Raw genomic sequence first — 18,459 nt, 5'->3', positions numbered from 1 at the left:
TCTTTTTAGTAGTATTAAAAAATATTTAAAAGTAAATTACACTAGAAAAACGAACACAAAATGCTTGTATACACCATTTTATGTGTAAAAAAAAACTGTACACCAGGGTTAGTAAATACTGAGCCCCGCATGTGACATGCAAGAAAAAAAATGTTATTGTGCGCACGATTTACTATTTCGTTCCCTCGATTTACTAATTCTTGCACACGATTTACTATTTTGATCCCTCGATTTACTAATTCGTGCGCACCATTTACTATTTTGATCCCTCAATTTTTACTAATTTGTGCGCACCATTTACCATTTCGTTGCCCCGATTTACTAATTCGTGCGCACCATTTACTATTTTGATCCCTCAATTTTTACTAATTTGTGCGCACCATTTACCATTTCGTTGCCCCGATTTACTAATTCGTGCGCACCATTTACTATTTCGATCCCTCAATTTACTAATTCGTGTGCATGATTTACTATTTCGATCCCTCGATTTACTAATTCGTGCGCACCATTTACTATTTCGATCCCTCGATTTACTAATTCGTGCGCACCATTTACTATTTCGATCCCTCGATTTACTAATTCGTGCGCACCATTTACTATTTTGATCCCTCGATTTTTACTAATTCGTGCGCACCATTTACTATTTTGATCCCTCGATTTTTACTAATTCGTGCGCACCATTTACTATTTTGATCCCTCGATTTTTACTAATTCGTGCGCACCATTTACCATTTCGATCCCTCGATTTACTAATTCGTGCGCACCATTTACCATTTTGATCCCTCGATTTTTACTAATTCGTGCGCACCATTTACTATTTTGATCCCTAGATTTTTACTAATTTGTGCGCACCATTTACCATTTCGTTGCCCTGATTTACTAATTCGTGCGCACCATTTACTATTTTGATCCCTAGATTTTTACTAATTTGTGCGCACCATTTACCATTTCGTTGCCCTGATTTACTAATTCGTGCGCACCATTTACTATTTTGATCCCTCGATTTTTACTAATTCGTGCGCAACATTTACTATTTTGATCCCTCGATTTTTACTAATTCGTGCGCAACATTTACTATTTTGATCCCTCGATTTTTACTAATTCGTGCGCACCATTTACTATTTTGATCCCTCGATTTTTACTAATTCGTGCGCAACATTTACTATTTCGATCCCTCGATTTACTAATTCGTGTGCACCATTTACTATTTCGATCCCTCGATTTTTACTAATTCGTGCGCACCATTTACTATTTTGATCCCTAGATTTTTAGTAATTCGTGCGCACCATTTACTATTTCGATCCCTCGATTTACTAATTCGTGTGCATGATTTACTATTTCGATCCCTCGATTTACTAATTCGTGCGCACCATTTACTATTTTGATCCCTCGATTTTTACTAATTCGTGCGCACCATTTACCATTTCGATCCCTCGATTTACTAATTCGTGCGCACCATTTACTATTTTGATCCCTCGATTTTTACTAATTCGTGCGCACCATTTACTATTTTGATCCCTAGATTTTTACTAATTTGTGCGCACCATTTACCATTTCGTTGCCCTGATTTACTAATTCGTGCGCACCATTTACTATTTTGATCCCTCGATTTTTACTAATTCGTGCGCACCATTTACTATTTTGATCCCTCGATTTACTAATTAGTGCGCACGATTTACTATTTTGATCCCTCAATTTACTAATTAGTGCGCACGATTTACTATTTTGATCCCTCAATTTACTAATTAGTGCGCACAATTTACTATTTTGATCCCTTGATTTACTTATTTGTGCGCATGAATTAGTAAATTGTGTGCATGATTTAGCCTATTTTTTTCCTGCATGGCATGTCCGGGTCTCCATAAGTAAAGTAAACTAAAACCAAAATCATAAAATAGACTGAAAAAAATAAAATAAAAAAATATAAACGTTTTATTTCAGCTACATTTCTCATTTTTAGTTAGTTTAACTTGATGTACTAAAATAAGAAACTAAAATTGAAATTATTAAAAACTATACAGACAAAAATGAAGAAAAAAAAAACTAACTTTAAAATAAAAAAAATATTGCAATTGTTTTTGTCAGCATATAAAAATAATTTCCTCAACTGAAGATGTACTTTGCATATTTCATAAAGCCCAAAGCATAGTTCACTTTTTACGCACACGCGAGGGTCAGCGAGCGTACAGTGCGCGTGATGCAAATTTCGTCATCTGAAGAATACCCATCGGATTTTTGTAACCGTGCGTATACGCACATGCGCACTTATTTATTTGTTCGTATGTTTGTTTGCTTGCATTAATTAGTCTATTCACAAGGCGGCTAGGGGGCATCGATTCTCAAGGCAGTCAAAGAAAAACTGCATTAACAGAACAGACAGTAATGGATAGACGAGAGATTGTGCAAAGAGGTTAGAAAGTACCTTCATTTGAACAACTCTAGCATGAAAGAATTCAAAGACGTGTACATGGGTTGTAACTCGTGGCGAGATCGCTCAAAACTGCGTACGTCGAATGCATGTGTACGCGTACGAGTCAAATTAAGTATACTTTCCAAGGCTGAGCGCGTACTCAGGGCTTGAGTTCACACACTCATCTGGACAAGATTATCTTTTTTCATGACCACAAAAACAAACGACCACATTTAAACATCATTTACAGCTACTAGAGTGATCAGTCCATCTAGTCACAGTGAGGTAATGACGAACTAGGACAGATTTATGTTTGCATTTACTCTTTAGTGCAAACTTTTATCCAAAGCGACTTACAAATGAGGAACAGCACAAGCAATATGTCATAAAGCCAATAATATTCACAGTACACAATTCAATGGGCACGTGTGAAGAGGCGTTTGCATAGAAGACAGCAGAAAGGCTGGAAAATAGTCAAGTATTTTGATACAAGAAACTTTGATTAAGAAATTATTATTTTTTTTAAAAACTGTTTTTAAGGGTTTATAACCCTATTAAAAGTAAGAAAGGCATCCAGTGTGATTTCACAGGAGTGAATTGGCCAGCACACACTGCCTGCAGTATCACGTTTACTCCAGTTGGTGGCGGTAGAGCATCATTTCTGTTTGCTTTTTGAGGTAATGAGCCGTTTGACTGGCAGGTAACCATGACATCAAGCCAGATCCTGCCCTCCATTCAGCCACTTCCACTCTCTCAGTATCTGAAAGAGAACAAGAGAAACGTCAGTGATCAGCGTAATCTCATTCTGGGGCCGATTCACAAAACTTTCTTAAGAATAAAATTCTTCTGGAGTGCCATTTTCCTAATAGTAAACAGTTACAAAAATGTTGCATTTTCCAAAACTACTTCTAAGAATGTTATCTTCTTTCTTAAGATTGATCTTAAAACAAAACTTGTTAAAAGAATGATTATTTTTATAAATAATTAATCATAAATACACCTTTACATCAGGATGACCTCTGACTTAAATCTTAAAAACTGTAATATGTTTTATGAATTTATTGTGTTGTTCAAATTAATTATTATGCAATTAGTCAATAAAAAAAGTAATATAATTATGATTACTAGGGATTTGCTCGAGTACTCAGAGGTGACACCAATAATTGATAATGTCAACAATTACTGTTACTTTTTGCTGATTTTGAAATTAATTAGCAACACGAATCAAGTAGTTATATTTCTTAAAGTTCCCCTATTATGCATGTAGTTTGCAAAAATCTGCAGTTTCAAAGATTAAAGTGCAGATAAATGGAGTTTTTTTGTCTCCCAAACAAAAGAAACGGCCTGAAACGAGTAGGTTTGTAACTCATTTGCATAATGCCAGCGTATTGTGTTCATTGGCTGAACAGCATCTCTATGCCCCGCCCTCAAACACTGTAGTTGTATCTGAGACTGGTAGAGTTTGGTTTGTGTTGTTCATGTCGGGAAAACACTGTTTTCTGTTTTCCACTTTGATGAGATTGATACTGTAAAACGATGATGTTATTTTGGGTCTCTTCAATCCGCGGACATGAAAAACAACCCCCGGCAACAGTGTTAAAGGAGTCCAATTTTGCGGGAAAACCGTGGACTTGGCAACACTGATCCAGAGATATGCTAATAGACATTTGGTTTCAGACCAATCACAACAGACTGGGCTATCTGACCAATCAGAGCAGAGGAGACTCTCAGAAAGGCGGGGTTTAGAGAGACAGAATCTTCGAACAAACTGTTTATGGGAATTTATGAGAATTTATGGGAATTAATTATGGGAATTAATTGGAAATTTTGGTAAATTTATAATATTTCTATAAAATGTATCATATAAAAACAAATATAAACATTTGGTTTGGTCATAACATGAAATAACAGTTATTTATTTTTTGCATTCAATTGATTCTAATTTAGTAAACATGTAAAATAAATATATTTTTATTGCAGCAATTGTTAAGTGTTATTTATTTCAGTGTCACATGATCCTGCAGAAATCATTCTAATATGCTGATTTGATACTCAGTTATTATCAATGTTGGAAACAGTTGTGCCGCTGAATATTTTTTGGGAACCTGTAATACTATTTTCAGGATTCACTGATGAATAAAAAGTTAAAAAGAACAGAATTTATTCAAAATAGAAATCTATTCTAACAATATCACTATAATATCACTTATTAATTATCAATTTCACACATCCTTGCTGAATAAAAGTATTAATTTCTTTCAAAACGATAAAAGAAAAAAAAATTACTGACCCAAAAATTTTGAACAGTAGTGTATAATGTTACAAAAGATTTCTATTTTAAATAAATGCTGTTCTTTAATTTTTTATTCATCAAAGAATCCTGAAAAAGTATCACAGTTTATAAAATAATATTAAGCAGCACAACTGTTTCCAACATTGATAATTGTGCATCAAATCATCATATCAGAATGATTTCTGAAGGATCATGTGACACTGAAGAAATGATGCTGAAAATTCAGCTTTGATCACAGAAATAAATTACATTTTTATGTATATCAAAATAGAAAAAATATTATTTTAAATTGTAGTTATGTTTCACAATATTACTGTATTTTTGATCAAATGTGCATGTTATGGACTGGGGCAATGCACAGTGCATGCAGGGGGTGTGTCCTCAATAGCCCTGCAGTAAGTCATGTGATGTGTGACTGTGATTGAGGAATGTGTAGGGTAAAAATTCAACTAAAATTGCAACAAATATGGTACTTTTAATCAAAATTATGCTGCGAAATGTTTTTTTCAACTACATTTAAGTACCCTGTTATAGGCTAACCTGCAATTTTGCAATTTATTCCCATTAATTCCTGTATATTCCCTTTAATTCCAATGGACAGTTTCCAGCTTTGGAAATTCTGGGAATTTTGCAACCCAAGTTGTAGGAGACTTTAAAATAGATTAATACAGGCACTTTAAGTAGACTTTCATGCCCACTGATTACCTGCATGCTGGTCTCTGTTTCCTGAATGGTGTCTTGCACTAAACTCTGCAGGCGGTTCTCAAACATCTTGCTCTCCTCAATCACAAGCTGAGACTCGTCTCTGAACACACACAAGAGACAAACGCTCATGATGGAAACATGCAAATGAATGCAAATGTGTCTGACACACTGGCGCTGAACTCACGTCTGCGGTACGTCGGACGAGCTGCTGGCATGTGACGGCCTGTGAGACATCAGCGGGTGTCCGGGGGCCGGTGGAGTCCGTCCTCCATCTGGACTGCCACTCACGGGACTACGAACCTTACTCTAAAACACACAAACTCAAATCAAGCATCCAGTGTGATCTGTGTATATTTTGGCCATCTGGGTTTTCCATGTATGCAGAGATGGTTTGCATAATATACTCTAGTATGAGTAGTATGCATACACAGGCGACTTTGAGCAGGTTCCACAGCTCCTTCTGTCTCTTCTCCTGCAGGTGGAGCAGTCGATTCTCGCTCCGGGCCATCGCGCTCACCATCCCCTCCACACGCGGCAGCAGCTCCAGCACTTTCTGTCGGCACACCATCGTCTTACTGCACACACACATATACTATTTTAACTTTATTTTTATGTGTTATACGAACAAGTCATTCTTTGACAGTGACAGTATACAGGATAGAGCAAAGACAATATGACAAAACACAAAAAATCATGTTGAAATGATCAAGTAAAAGGCACAAAAGAGGAACTGGTCCAAATTATATACTAATTAGATACAGATACACAATGAATAGAATTTAAAACCTCAGCTTCCTATCAAAAACAACTGGAGCTAGTCAAGTCACATTTACTTAACAGTGTTTTATTCAATACAGATTGCTTCAAAGCATCTTAAAGGGATAGTTCACCCTAAAACTAATGAATTTCTTTCTTCTGCTGAACACAAAAGAAAGAAATTCATGCCATAAATGATGCCTGAATTTTCGTTTTGGGGTGAAATATCCCTTTAAGATGCTTTGATTCTTTATTTATTTATTTTTTTGTTAACTATGTCCTGTCCGATCCCACATGAAATAAATACTATAGTAATTTATAGTAAATACTAGTGTTTTTGAACCATACTATAGTAAATTGTAGTATACTGTATATATTATAGTATTTATAACACTTTGTTAATGAATGCTACAGCATAATGTAGTATTAACTATAGTGAACTGATAAACTGTAATAAATACTGTAGTATACTTTAGCTTTTACTACAGTAAACTCTAGTGTATTGTAGTATAATTCTAGTTCTATAATTTCTAGTGTTTTATTACCACAGCAACTATAGAATTACTACAACAAATTAATTCAAGTAGTATGGTTCAAAAACATTACAGTATTTACTATAAATTACAATAGTATATTTTCATGTAGGATGTTATGGCTTATTACTACAACATCCCAACTTCAGATATGCTAATGCACATTTGGTTTCAGATCTATCACAACAGACTGGGCTATCTGACCAATCAGAGCAGAGGAGGCTCTCAGAAAGGCGGGGTTTAGAGAGACCAAATCTTCGAACAAACCGTTTCAGACACTGTGAGAAAAGTTAATGTGTTATGAGAAAATTAAGTGTTTTTGACCTTGGATGAGTGTAAATCTGTTGTAGGAGACTTTAAAACAGCATAATATGGGCACTTTAAGAAGATTTTCATGTGGGATGATAATGGTTTATCATCACTACAACATCCCAATTTCAGATTCAATCTCATATTTACACTGCACAATGAATATCTTCTTATTAACACTGTGTTTATACTTCGTTGGTCGTTATGAAATGATTCGCGGACGTCTTAAGTGGATTCTGACTAACAACGCCTCTGATTGGCACGACGTAAATGGAAACGTTTGATGTCTGAACGTGAATAAGTGAGTTTTGAATATGTAAAATTGCACTGTGTACTTTTTAGAATGAGTTTTTAGAATGAGTGAGTTCTGAACATGTAAAATGGCATTGTGTATTTTTTCTTAGAACTGAATATTGTGTTTTTATAGTAGAAAGGCCTATCCAGGGACGGGAGTTGAAAATTAGCACTTGCTATAACCTCTATGTGAATCACATCGGCTGCAAACTTTGTTCTGTAACTATGTTTGATTGCATTGTCCCTGTCAAATAAACAAATAAAAAAATAAAAAAAAAAACCGTTGACGCTTTACAAGAGCGCGCACAAATATGCGCGGGAGGATTTAAAATCAGCCATCTATCAACGGGTACCGAATTGAGGTAGTTTTTTTTTACCATTTCAGTATCGACTTTGTATCGAAATAAGTGCTTTTGACAGTTTGATTGGCAACTTCGTTCTGAATAAAATGTTCTCCATTTAAAACAAAACAAAACAACAAAAAACACGATGTAAATGGAAACCGTCAACGCTTTTCACAGAGAGCAAACAAATATGCGCGGGACGGTTTAAACTCAGACTTCTACCAGCAGGTACCGAATTGAGGCATTATTTTTACAATATTATCGACTTTGTATCGAAATTATTTGTTTTTGTATTTGTTTTCAAGTTGTTTTAATTGACCACTGCGTTCTCGCGCTCGACAGACGTGTTTGTGATTGGATAAAATGTACACCGCTTAAAAAAAAACACGATGTAAATGGAAACCGCTGCTGCTCGTCAGTTGTCATAGAGCGAGGAGTTTGAAAGCAGCCATCTATATGGTACCAAACTGAGTTTGTATATTTACAATTCCAGTGTCGACTTTGTACCAAAATAGAGGTGCTTTTGACAACCCTACTACCTAGACGAAATCATAAAGCATTAAGTTAAAGGGTTAGTTCACCCAAAAATGAAAATAATGTCATTAATTACTCACCCTCATGTCGTTCCACACCCGTAAGACCTTCGTTCATCTTCAGAACACAAATTAAGATATTTTTGTTGAAATCCGATGGCTCAGTGAGGCCTGCATAGCCAGTAATGACATTTCCTCTCTCAAGATCCATTAATGTACTAAAAACATATTTAAATCAGTTCATGTGAGTACAGTGGATCGATATTAATATTATAAAGCCACGAGAATATTTTCGGTGTGCCAAAAAATGACATATTTAGTGATGGTCGATTTCAAAACACTGCTTCAGGAAGCTTCAGAGCATTATGAATCAGTGTGTCAATCATGATTCGGATCGTGTGTCAATCCGCCAAACTGCTGAAATCACATGACTTTGGCACTCCACTGATTTGATACACTGATTCATAACGCTCTGAAGCTTCCTGAAGCAGTGTTTTGAAATTGGCCATTACTAAATAAGTCGTGTTTTTGTTTGTTTTTGGTGCACCAAAAATATTCTTGTCGCTTTATAATATTAATATTGAACCACTGTACTCAAATGAACTGATTTAAATATGTTTTTAGTACATTAATGGATCTTGAGAGAGGAAATGTCATTGCTGGCTATGCAGGCCTCAATGAGCCATCGGATTTCAACAAAAATATATTAAGTTGTGTTCTGAAGATGAACGAAGGTCTTACGGGTGTGGAACGGCATGAGGGTGAATCATTAATGACATTATTTATTTATTTTTTTGGTGAACTAACCCTTTAATCAAAAGGTAGGAAGCATAACTTAATCAAATCAAATGTGTTATTCATTGTTGTGTCTGCAAATAAGCTTGTAATTGAATGTCTCACAGAAACAGACCTCAGGTGTGTGTAAAAGTCCCGTAACTTCCTCTCGTAGAACTGTATGGCTTGAACCACCAGTTTGATCACTTCCTGACAGTCGCCATTACTGCGCTGCTCTGGAGACAGTAAAAAGACTTTCAGATCACATGACGGAGCGGCTCATCCGGACAGAGCAGAGTAAAGGTGAAGCTTACCTCTGGGTTTCTCTCTCAGTTTACGGAAGAGCTCCATTGCCTTCACCTCACTGCAAAACACAACACAGGTGAGTGGGAGCGCATGCACACACTCATGGTATTTTAGGGAGTCAGACACACAGGTTTACGTCAGTCTGATGGGAAACAAGTCATGTTTATGATGTACCGGACTATGTTTTTTTTTTTCTTCTCAAGTGTGAGCTCCGTATTCCCACTATATCTTACTATATGAGCCATAAAAGCCTGATGTATCAAATATGATACAAAACAAAAAACACATATGCAAACATTTTTAGGTGGGATTTTTGTCTAAAGGCTGAATAAACACTTCCATCTGAAAAAATTATTATTGCATATGTCAGAGTAAACTAGATCCACAAACACATCTGTATAGTAATCTCAAGTATATGCCCCTAAATGTCATAATTATACTAATATTTGTTAAAACTAATATTAATACAGATATTATTAATAGTAATATTTATTTTGTTTATGATTAATCATTTAAACTGATAATACTGGCTGCCTCAAACCAATCATATTGTCATCAGTATGACTGCATGAGACTGGTATGAGTGTGTGTGTGTGTGTGTATGTTGGTTTACAGCGTCTCTAAAGCCTCTCCACTCCTCCACGGCTGTCTCTGGAGTTCAACGATATCAGTTTGAAGCGTCATCATCTCCTCCTCCAGTTTATTCACGTCTTCTGTCTGATGCAAACACAAAAATGACAACACTAAAACACACGGGTGCAACCACACAAACATTCGCTCTGACAGTAAACATGTAGGGGTGTGTGATGATACACTCAGCTCATGAGACGACGCACGATATTGGGTTCACGAGAACGATTTTAAGAAACACTATATTTAAGAAATCTTCAATGACAAAATATGACTGGAAAAAGTCTTTTATTAGACTGAAATAATAATAAAAATAGACCTAAGAGAACAATAACCTTTAAAATGCATATATAACAACAACAAGGCAATAATAATTGGCTCAAATAAAGTAGTAAAAGCAAGTTATTTTATGGTTTTATTGAATAGCACTGTTATAATACATAATGTAATATACATGATATTATAAACAATCAACTTATGCACATTTTAGAACAGTTACCTGCAGAGGGCGCCAACAGCCTGATCATTTCTGTTGTTGGGTCATTGACAAATAAGATTTTCAAAGTGTAAAAAAAAAACATAATGGAGATTTAATTAATTTTGAAGTTTTATTAAGTGTTAAAAATGAGATTATGTGGCTTTTATAATCAATTAACACTGCTTTTGTCATTTTTTACAAGATGGACAACATTTGTCACCAAAAAAGTCATTCGGTTTGACCAAAATTTCGGTTTTACCAAATGACGATTTTTTCAAACAATGCTAACAGGCTGATATCTAACAAAAGGACAATCAAACATTTTATATTTAATACAAGTTTTTAAAATATTTCATCATTTTCCATGTTTTATAGCGGTTGCACCGAATGACCTGATGTTTCAGGACATGCGTATGAACCAGTGAAAACATGAATTTATCAAATAGTTAGGTTACTTTGCTTCATGACCATGTGGTCGTTTGAAGGCGTCTGAATGATGTCACATCCTGTCACATGATATTGACCGCATGACTTGATCCAAAATGGCCCCTTTATATTGGTTACTCCAAATGACATCAACGAAATTAATTTTTCCACATTCTTTCTCACAACAAAACAACGACTTCTACACATAATTTTAATATCATTTTGTACTATGTTGATATATGATGTTATAAAATCATGCCAGAATAAAAAATATATACATTTATTACATTTTAAGATATTTTAATCACAAATGAAATGGCTGTATTATGATACATTTATATGTAGAAAATATATCATAACTTTGTTTTTTTATTATTATTAAGGCCTTTGGACAAAAAAAAGACCCTTTATTTTGAAATCACGATGAACAACAGTTTGCATATTTAGAAACACACTAATGTATTCTCCAGTGTTAGTGTAGGTTTATAAATGATAGCACTATGCTATATTATGATTTTTAAACTGTTTTAATGTATCGTGCAGCCTTAGAAACACTATCTAATAATGCGGTTAGATAGAGACAGATTCTAACCTCGACGAGTAATATTGTCACGTTTTAATAACGTAAGATCTCATCACACCCCTACAAATATAACATCAAATAGGCATGTACCTGTCCACAGTCGAGGGCAGTTTGCTCCATCTCTCTCCAGACACTCAATAACTTTTCAGAAGCTGGAAAACATGATCATTCAGAAAGTAATGCTAAAAACAACGTGTCAGTTTGGCTACACTAATATTTCATTCTGAAGGTGTGCCATACCGATCCCCGTAGCTCTCTGCTCCTGGTATTTGTCGATGTCGATGTGCAGACTAGTGCTGAAAAACTCCAGCGTGGCTTTTAACCTCTGGTGCATCGACACCATCTCGTTCTTCTGCTTGGACAATGTGCCGTTATGTCTGAGAAGACTCATGCTGGAACAGAGAGAGTGAACGAGTCATTTACAGCCTCTCTCATCAGCGTTAGCTCTTTCAGATCGCTTCCTGTCTTACATGGCGACTTTCTGGCCTTGCTGCAGCCTCTGCCAGTCTTCCTTCAGCGCGCGGATGGTGTGCCACGCTTGACCCCACGTGCGTCTCTGGGAGCTGTAGGGCAGCGAGCGCTTGGGCTCGTTCTCTACATCACAAAAGACCGATTAGTGAGATGTAGACATTACCGGTGATGCACAGTATAGTGGCCACTTTAAAATACTGTAAATTATTCTAGATAACTTATTTCGAACTTCTTTTCCATCAACCTTCGGGTGTGCTGCTTAAAAAATGCTTGCGCACTTTGATGTGAACAACCATAACACGGACGAGAAGCATGGGGAAACAAGCGTTCAGCTGAATGTAAATGCAAATTCACTCTCTGACAGTAGGTGGCGCTTCTGGAAAGGCAGAAATAATGCAGTTGTATCGGTTACCCGGTTAACTTTCTGTTTGTAACTAACCTGTCATGGAGAAAAAAAAGGAAGTCAAACAGTATTTACATGTTTTCAAACAGCCGTTCAGATTATTAATACTTAAAAAATTTTACATTTTAAGTAGGGATGCGCCGATATGAAAATTTTGTCCGATGCCGATAACCGATAATTCTTTATATTTGAAAACCGATAACCGATATATCGGCCGATAGACCTAAATTCACAACATTCTTTTACAGTAGTGTTCTCATAATTTTTTGTAGCCTATATGACAGACTTGCACTGCAAATATTGCACTTAACCGTATTTATTTACATAATCTGAATCTGGATTTAAACCGATATCTGAACCGATATTCTTTATTATAGTTCTTCTGCACTTTAATGTTAGAAACATTTGTTTATTTTAAACATTTTCAAGGTTTTTGTTATATGAAAAAAAATCTTATTTTTAAAAGAACAACATGTAGTTTGTGTCAATATAGTGATGAAGTCTACTGAGAAATGGACAGTAACTCACGGACGAATCGGACGTTCTCAGGAAGGACACGTGGCGTAAACTGAGGCTCGTAGCTGCAGCACGAACGGTCAAACAGGAAAACAAGCGGCTCATCTGTGCGCCGAGCGTCCATCAACTAAAAAACACAACAAAATCAGGCTAAACTGGGTGAACACAACTGGATTGAATTTCAAACATTAGGCTTTCAAACATACGCTATAATCGATCGCACACTGCATGACGCTGTTATGCGGCTCAAGGGCTAGCCCCGCCTCCAGCAGCAGCTCCTGATTGGCCGGAGGAATGCGAGCGTCCTGTGCGATTCGCTCCTGCAGGGACGCCACGTCTTCCTGCGGCTGCACGGAGTAGGTGAATATTTCAGCAGAGGTCATGTTGAGTACGTGTACCAGCTGAGAAGAGAGAGACGATCACATGAGATATATGATACTGTGAAACCAAGGGTGTATCCATATTTTATCATATTTAAAACTTTATTTACTATAATAACTAGCTTCTGGCAGACAGACCCACATTATATAGCTTGGACGAGCCAGGATATTTTAAAATATATATCTGATTGTGTTCATCTGAATGAAGAAAGTAATATACACCTCGAATGGCTTGAGGGTGAGTAAATCATGGGGTATTTTTCATTTTCGGGTGAACTATCCCTTAAATCAGGGTGCCCAGAAACCCCAGTGATGCCCCTGCTGTGATCATTCCATCATCCAGAGCTTCGGCCTACCTTTAGATTCAGAATACGGCGTAGTTCATCAAAGCAGAAACAGGAACTTTTCGGAGAGTCTTTGCCACCCTCTGGACTGGTTTCTTTACTGTCCTCCTCCGGATCTTTGACCCCCTCCAGACTGTCTTTGCTCTGCTGTCTTAAATCTTTGCCTCGCTCTTTTGGTGACCATCTCAGCATCATTTGAAGCCAGCTCTCCAGCTTACCAGCTAACAGTCTGAAACACATATTTACAGTTAGATTAACCACTCTAGCTACATATTCCCTCTGAATGTGGTAAAATGTATCGATTTAGCTGTACTTTAAACTATTGAATGAATAACTGTCGCTGAATTATTTAACTTAACTCTATGGGCACTATCATACACCCGGCTCAATGCAACTCCAGATGTTTTTTGCTAGTTTCAGCCTGACGCAGTTATCATTTTCACGTCCAGAGGCACGTTGTTTAAATAGCAAATGCACTCGTGCCCATCCGTTCGCCCATGGGCATGCTGGTCTGAAAACGATCTGTTCAGGTGCATTGTTGGCGTGTTGCTATTTTGAGGCAACTAAAAACGACTGCACCATTGACCAACAAAAACCTGCTCTAAAGTCAATGGCGCAGTATTTTTTGTGATTTAAAGAGCGCGTTAGTAATATGCGCCTATAGGTGTGTGCACAATGTGCGACACTCTGCTTGTTACACACATTATTGTGTGCAAATGAAGATAAAAATGACATGTTATAATGGATAGTCATTGCATGTATCAAAATGACCTATTTGCAGTAATGATGAATGAAATTGGCTAATTATTTGACCAATCGTGGCAATCGTCAGGTTAAGGGGTGTCTATATTCCGCCATGTAAATAGCAATCCGCCATGGTGCAAGCGCACCTCTCTTTTAAAGGGAATGGGAGATGACACTCTGATTGGTTATTGTACGTTACGCCCAAAACACAGCCATGACTCATTAAGAGACTATGTATGACCCTTTTGGACCTTGCGCCTGGTGCCCTGACCATTTTTTTCTGTCATTAAACAGCAAAAGTGGATTCGGACATACCCAAAGTGCACTTGCGCCGTGAGCTTCAGACCATCGTTAAAATAGAGCCCAATATCTGCTAATATTATTAAAATACTAATATTAAAAACTAATGAAATTATAAAAATGACTAATTCCTGAAATTGACTAACTTTGCTTATACTTTCTGTATATTACTGTGAAGCTGCTTTGAAGCAATTTCTATTGTATAATAAAGCACTATATAAATAATTGTGATTTCATTTTGTTTGATAAATGGGTAACACTTTACAATAAAGTAGCATTAGTTAACCTTGTTGTAAAGTGTTACCAATAAATTTATGGGTTCTGAAGAAAAAAACAAAACAATCTTTATTAAATTGTAAAATATTATTATCTTCTGTTGTTGTAACCAAGTAGTAGAGTTGAAATAAAATTAACTAATAATATCACAGACCACTTTCGTGATCCAGTCAAATAATGATGGATAAAAGTCCCGCCCTACATTACTTTCCCTCCAAAATATTCTGTTTCACATTACAGAACACATACAGAATTAAATGTATCAGAATTAATGTATAACAGATCCACCCATCACAGGACTCACTTGTTGAGGTTGTGAGGGTTCGGCAGGTGTTTGGAGAATCGAACTTCTCCCGTCAGATCCTCATAAACCACAATGTCATCCACCTGTTTCTTCAACAGCTTGCTATGCCTGAGGAGAGAGAGATGTGAGTTCCAGCGAACTTGGGTTTATTTTGCAACACACCCTTCAGCGCCGGCGTCAGTTTTGATTTTTCTTTCATTCTCAGATGTTATATTTTAAAAACAATCCATGTGGTGAGAATACTGGAGCACAGCCAATCACAGTACAGCGATCTCTGGAATAACAAACGATTGAAGCAGGAATATTATCTTTACTCAAACATAAGATATAAGAACAATAGTGTGTCATGCAAGATTATGAAGGTCTTTTCTGCATGAAGCACAGGACCTCTGGCTCAACTGTCAGGTCATGACTTGTTCTTTTGTTCTGAGTCTCTCGAATTCCCACAATTTTGGGATAACAAAACAAAACATGAATATACGAGAAAGCCTCATTTTAAAAGTGTAATATCTAGACCTGGAAAAGTCATGGAAATTAATAAAATCTTAAAGTGCCCCTATTATGCTTTCTCGAATATTACCTCTTATGTAATGTGTAATATCGCTGTTTGTAAATGTATCTTATCTTATGTTTGTATATGTAAATGTATCTTATCTTAGTCTTACGGAAACAAGGGATTTAGAGAGAACCATTTTCAGACTCTTTGAGAAATGAGGTGATGTGCAATGAATATTATGAGAAAATTAGTGTTTTTGACCTTGGATGTTTGTAAACTTGTTATAGGAGACTCCAAAACAAAGTTAGAAATTTTTAAAATAGCATAATAGGTGCACTTTAAAACAACTTTTATAAAGAATATACTTTTTTCTAGCTGTGACAAGCTCTAAAAAAATATTTTATCAGGTAGAAGTTGTTTAATATTTTTATAAATACACATCTTTACAGCAAATCACAAAAGACTCAAAAAGGTTGAGAAGCACTTAAAAGATAACCATCAGGCCTTGCGGTGTATAATTCAGCTGACCATTGAGGGCATAATTACCATTGCACGGGTTGCCAGTTTGGTAGAAAAGGCCTGAATCCTGTGATACACTCAAAAACCAGCGTCCCGAAACTCCAATAATCCACCGCCACAGTGTACTTCTGCTGTTCTAACAGCTCAGGGGCCTGAGAGAGACACAGACAGACTTTATATCAGTCAAGATGAGATAATAAACCATCAAGATTTTCTGGCATTTTGCACAAATTTGTTGATGTACCCACCAAATACTGCAGCGTCCCAACAAACGACGTGCACAGGCTGCTCTGGTCCAGCTCTTTAGCGTAACCCAGATCTATGATCTTATGGACCAACTACAAGATGTAATAAATGTTTAATTTAGCAATAAAATGATATAAAATATGAGAGGTTGTGAAAATGCCATCTTATTGCTTTTAAAAACAGAGTTACTGCAAAATAAATATATTAAAGACACTTTTTTTATTATACATTATTATTTAATGAATCGGATCATTTTATACCCATCAATCAAACACTTTCGCTCACCCTTTTTTCACCCTGTTGAAGGACAATGTTTTCTGGTTTGAGGTCTCTGTGAATAATTCTCATCCCGTGGAGGTATGTCAGCGCCGAGGCTGGAGAGAGACAGATGTTTTTGTTTTTTAATTGGCTATATTTACATTTTAATAAGAAAATAGTCAGTATAACTTTAGATATAACTTGCTTTGCCAGCCCACTGTAATCATGCAGGTCCTGAACGTACAGCGTGTTACTGTGGCGGTAACAAACCTCAGAGCCATTAAAACCAGGTGTGTTATTATTCAGACAGCTAGACATAAAAATGTCAGTAGTTTAACTTTAATTATCTTGCCAAAAGGTGAAGAAGAGAGTAATTTTTGTGAAAAAAAACAAACAAATGACATAGTTTTGTCCTCAATATATACCATTGGTTCAGCCAGTGTTACTGCTTTAAGACATTTTAGGAAATTAAACTACTAATGGTTAATAGTGATTCTAGATATATAAAAGTATTTTAAAGGAGACCTATAATGCCCCTTTTACAATTTGTAGTAAATAGTCTCTGTTGTCTCCAGAATGTGTGTGAAGTTTCAGCTCAAAATCCCCCACAGATCATTTATTATAGCTTGTCAAATTTGCCTCTATTGGGTGTCAGCAAAAACACGCCCTTTTTGTGTGTGTCCCTTTAAATGCAAATGAGCTGCTGCTCCCACCCTCTTTCCAGAAGAGGGCGGAGCTTTAACAGCTCAGCAACAACAAAGCTGGAGAATCTCACGCAGCCAAAATGAGGAAAGTGTTCAGCCTTACATTGTTCAAACCGGAGTCGACACTGATGGAGAGACTCAGGAAGAAGTTACGACTTTTAGACGTTTCTGAATGGTTAGTGGATAAATTGATGTAGTTGCTGTGGAGTTGATTCAACTCATCCACTAGCATGTGCCGTCATGTTCATCTTTTGTGTTGAATTGAGCCTCGTTTGTGAAGCAGTCCGGCGTAAAAATGACGGCATTTACAAAAACAACTCTTCCTCTTCTCTAAAGCAGCCCAACATGTTCTTAAAAAGCTATTTCTGTTAAAGAAAATATCTCTCTTTGCTTTGAACTTTGAGCGTTGTAACTTTGCAGATGTTTTTATGCTCAAACACCAACATTATACACAAACTAAAGTTAGTAAAATCATAATCAACCACCCCTTTACCTTGACAAACTATACATCATTAAAAAAATCTAAGACTCGAGCTTCAATTTTTAATCTTTATTTTTACTCTCAACATCGTATAGTAACCGTTATTTGTTAATATGCGTCGGGAGTTATGAATATGAGAAACGGAGTCGTTACCTTTTCATTGAAATATGAGCGTCAGCTTCAGCCATTGAGAAAAAAACTCTGTACGATCATCATGAAAAAACTCCACAAAATAACATCCCTCGGGGCTTTTAGCTTAAAAGCATGCACATTTGGAGAAATATTGATGGATTCTCATACGTTTATGTCAATTTTCTATACAGAGGAGTCATATTTATTCCATTTTTACCCAAAACACACTGTTGTCGTCATATGAGCTCTGTATACACTGACTACAGTGTTTTCAACTCATACCTGCAGCCGGAGGGCGCTCTGTGCACCTTTAGTCCACAAATAACATTGATATAAACATACAGAACGTCACTTTTGAAAGTAATAAATACACGATTGTGACAATATGTGGTTTATCTGTGTTCTTCACGCCATGTCAGGTATTCATAATAGTAGATTATATTTATAATGCAATGCTAATCGAGATAGCTTTTCTCATTGTGTAGAATAGCCTAAAATGATATATTTTCTG

At 36.3% G+C, this 18,459-nt stretch overlaps 1 protein-coding gene across 1 annotated transcript in view; it reads right to left on the bottom strand.

Moving 5' to 3' along the window:
- Window positions 1–6: 6 nt before the first annotated feature.
- ikbkb (inhibitor of nuclear factor kappa B kinase subunit beta) overlaps window positions 7–18,459 on the bottom strand; it is a 36,828-nt gene continuing 18,375 nt past the window's right edge. The window contains exons 6-22 of the mRNA XM_067394298.1: window positions 16,659–16,747; window positions 16,376–16,465; window positions 16,155–16,279; window positions 15,113–15,220; window positions 13,501–13,717; window positions 12,971–13,165; window positions 12,777–12,891; window positions 11,845–11,968; window positions 11,615–11,766; window positions 11,465–11,526; window positions 9,871–9,974; window positions 9,266–9,315; window positions 9,088–9,187; window positions 5,836–5,983; window positions 5,593–5,714; window positions 5,409–5,508; window positions 7–3,170 (exon numbers count right to left, since the gene is read on the bottom strand). Of these exons, the coding sequence (XP_067250399.1) occupies window positions 3,123–3,170; window positions 5,409–5,508; window positions 5,593–5,714; window positions 5,836–5,983; window positions 9,088–9,187; window positions 9,266–9,315; window positions 9,871–9,974; window positions 11,465–11,526; window positions 11,615–11,766; window positions 11,845–11,968; window positions 12,777–12,891; window positions 12,971–13,165; window positions 13,501–13,717; window positions 15,113–15,220; window positions 16,155–16,279; window positions 16,376–16,465; window positions 16,659–16,747 (1,949 nt within the window). The 3' untranslated portion in view covers window positions 7–3,122. The remainder of the gene's footprint in view (window positions 3,171–5,408; window positions 5,509–5,592; window positions 5,715–5,835; window positions 5,984–9,087; window positions 9,188–9,265; window positions 9,316–9,870; window positions 9,975–11,464; window positions 11,527–11,614; window positions 11,767–11,844; window positions 11,969–12,776; window positions 12,892–12,970; window positions 13,166–13,500; window positions 13,718–15,112; window positions 15,221–16,154; window positions 16,280–16,375; window positions 16,466–16,658; window positions 16,748–18,459) is intronic.

The sequence above is a fragment of the Chanodichthys erythropterus genome, chromosome 9 (assembly GCF_024489055.1).
Source record: "Chanodichthys erythropterus isolate Z2021 chromosome 9, ASM2448905v1, whole genome shotgun sequence".
Classification (NCBI taxonomy): Eukaryota; Metazoa; Chordata; class Actinopteri; order Cypriniformes; family Xenocyprididae; genus Chanodichthys; species Chanodichthys erythropterus.
The sequence above is the reverse complement of the archived record's forward strand: the minus strand, read 5'-3'. Positions and strand labels throughout refer to the sequence as shown.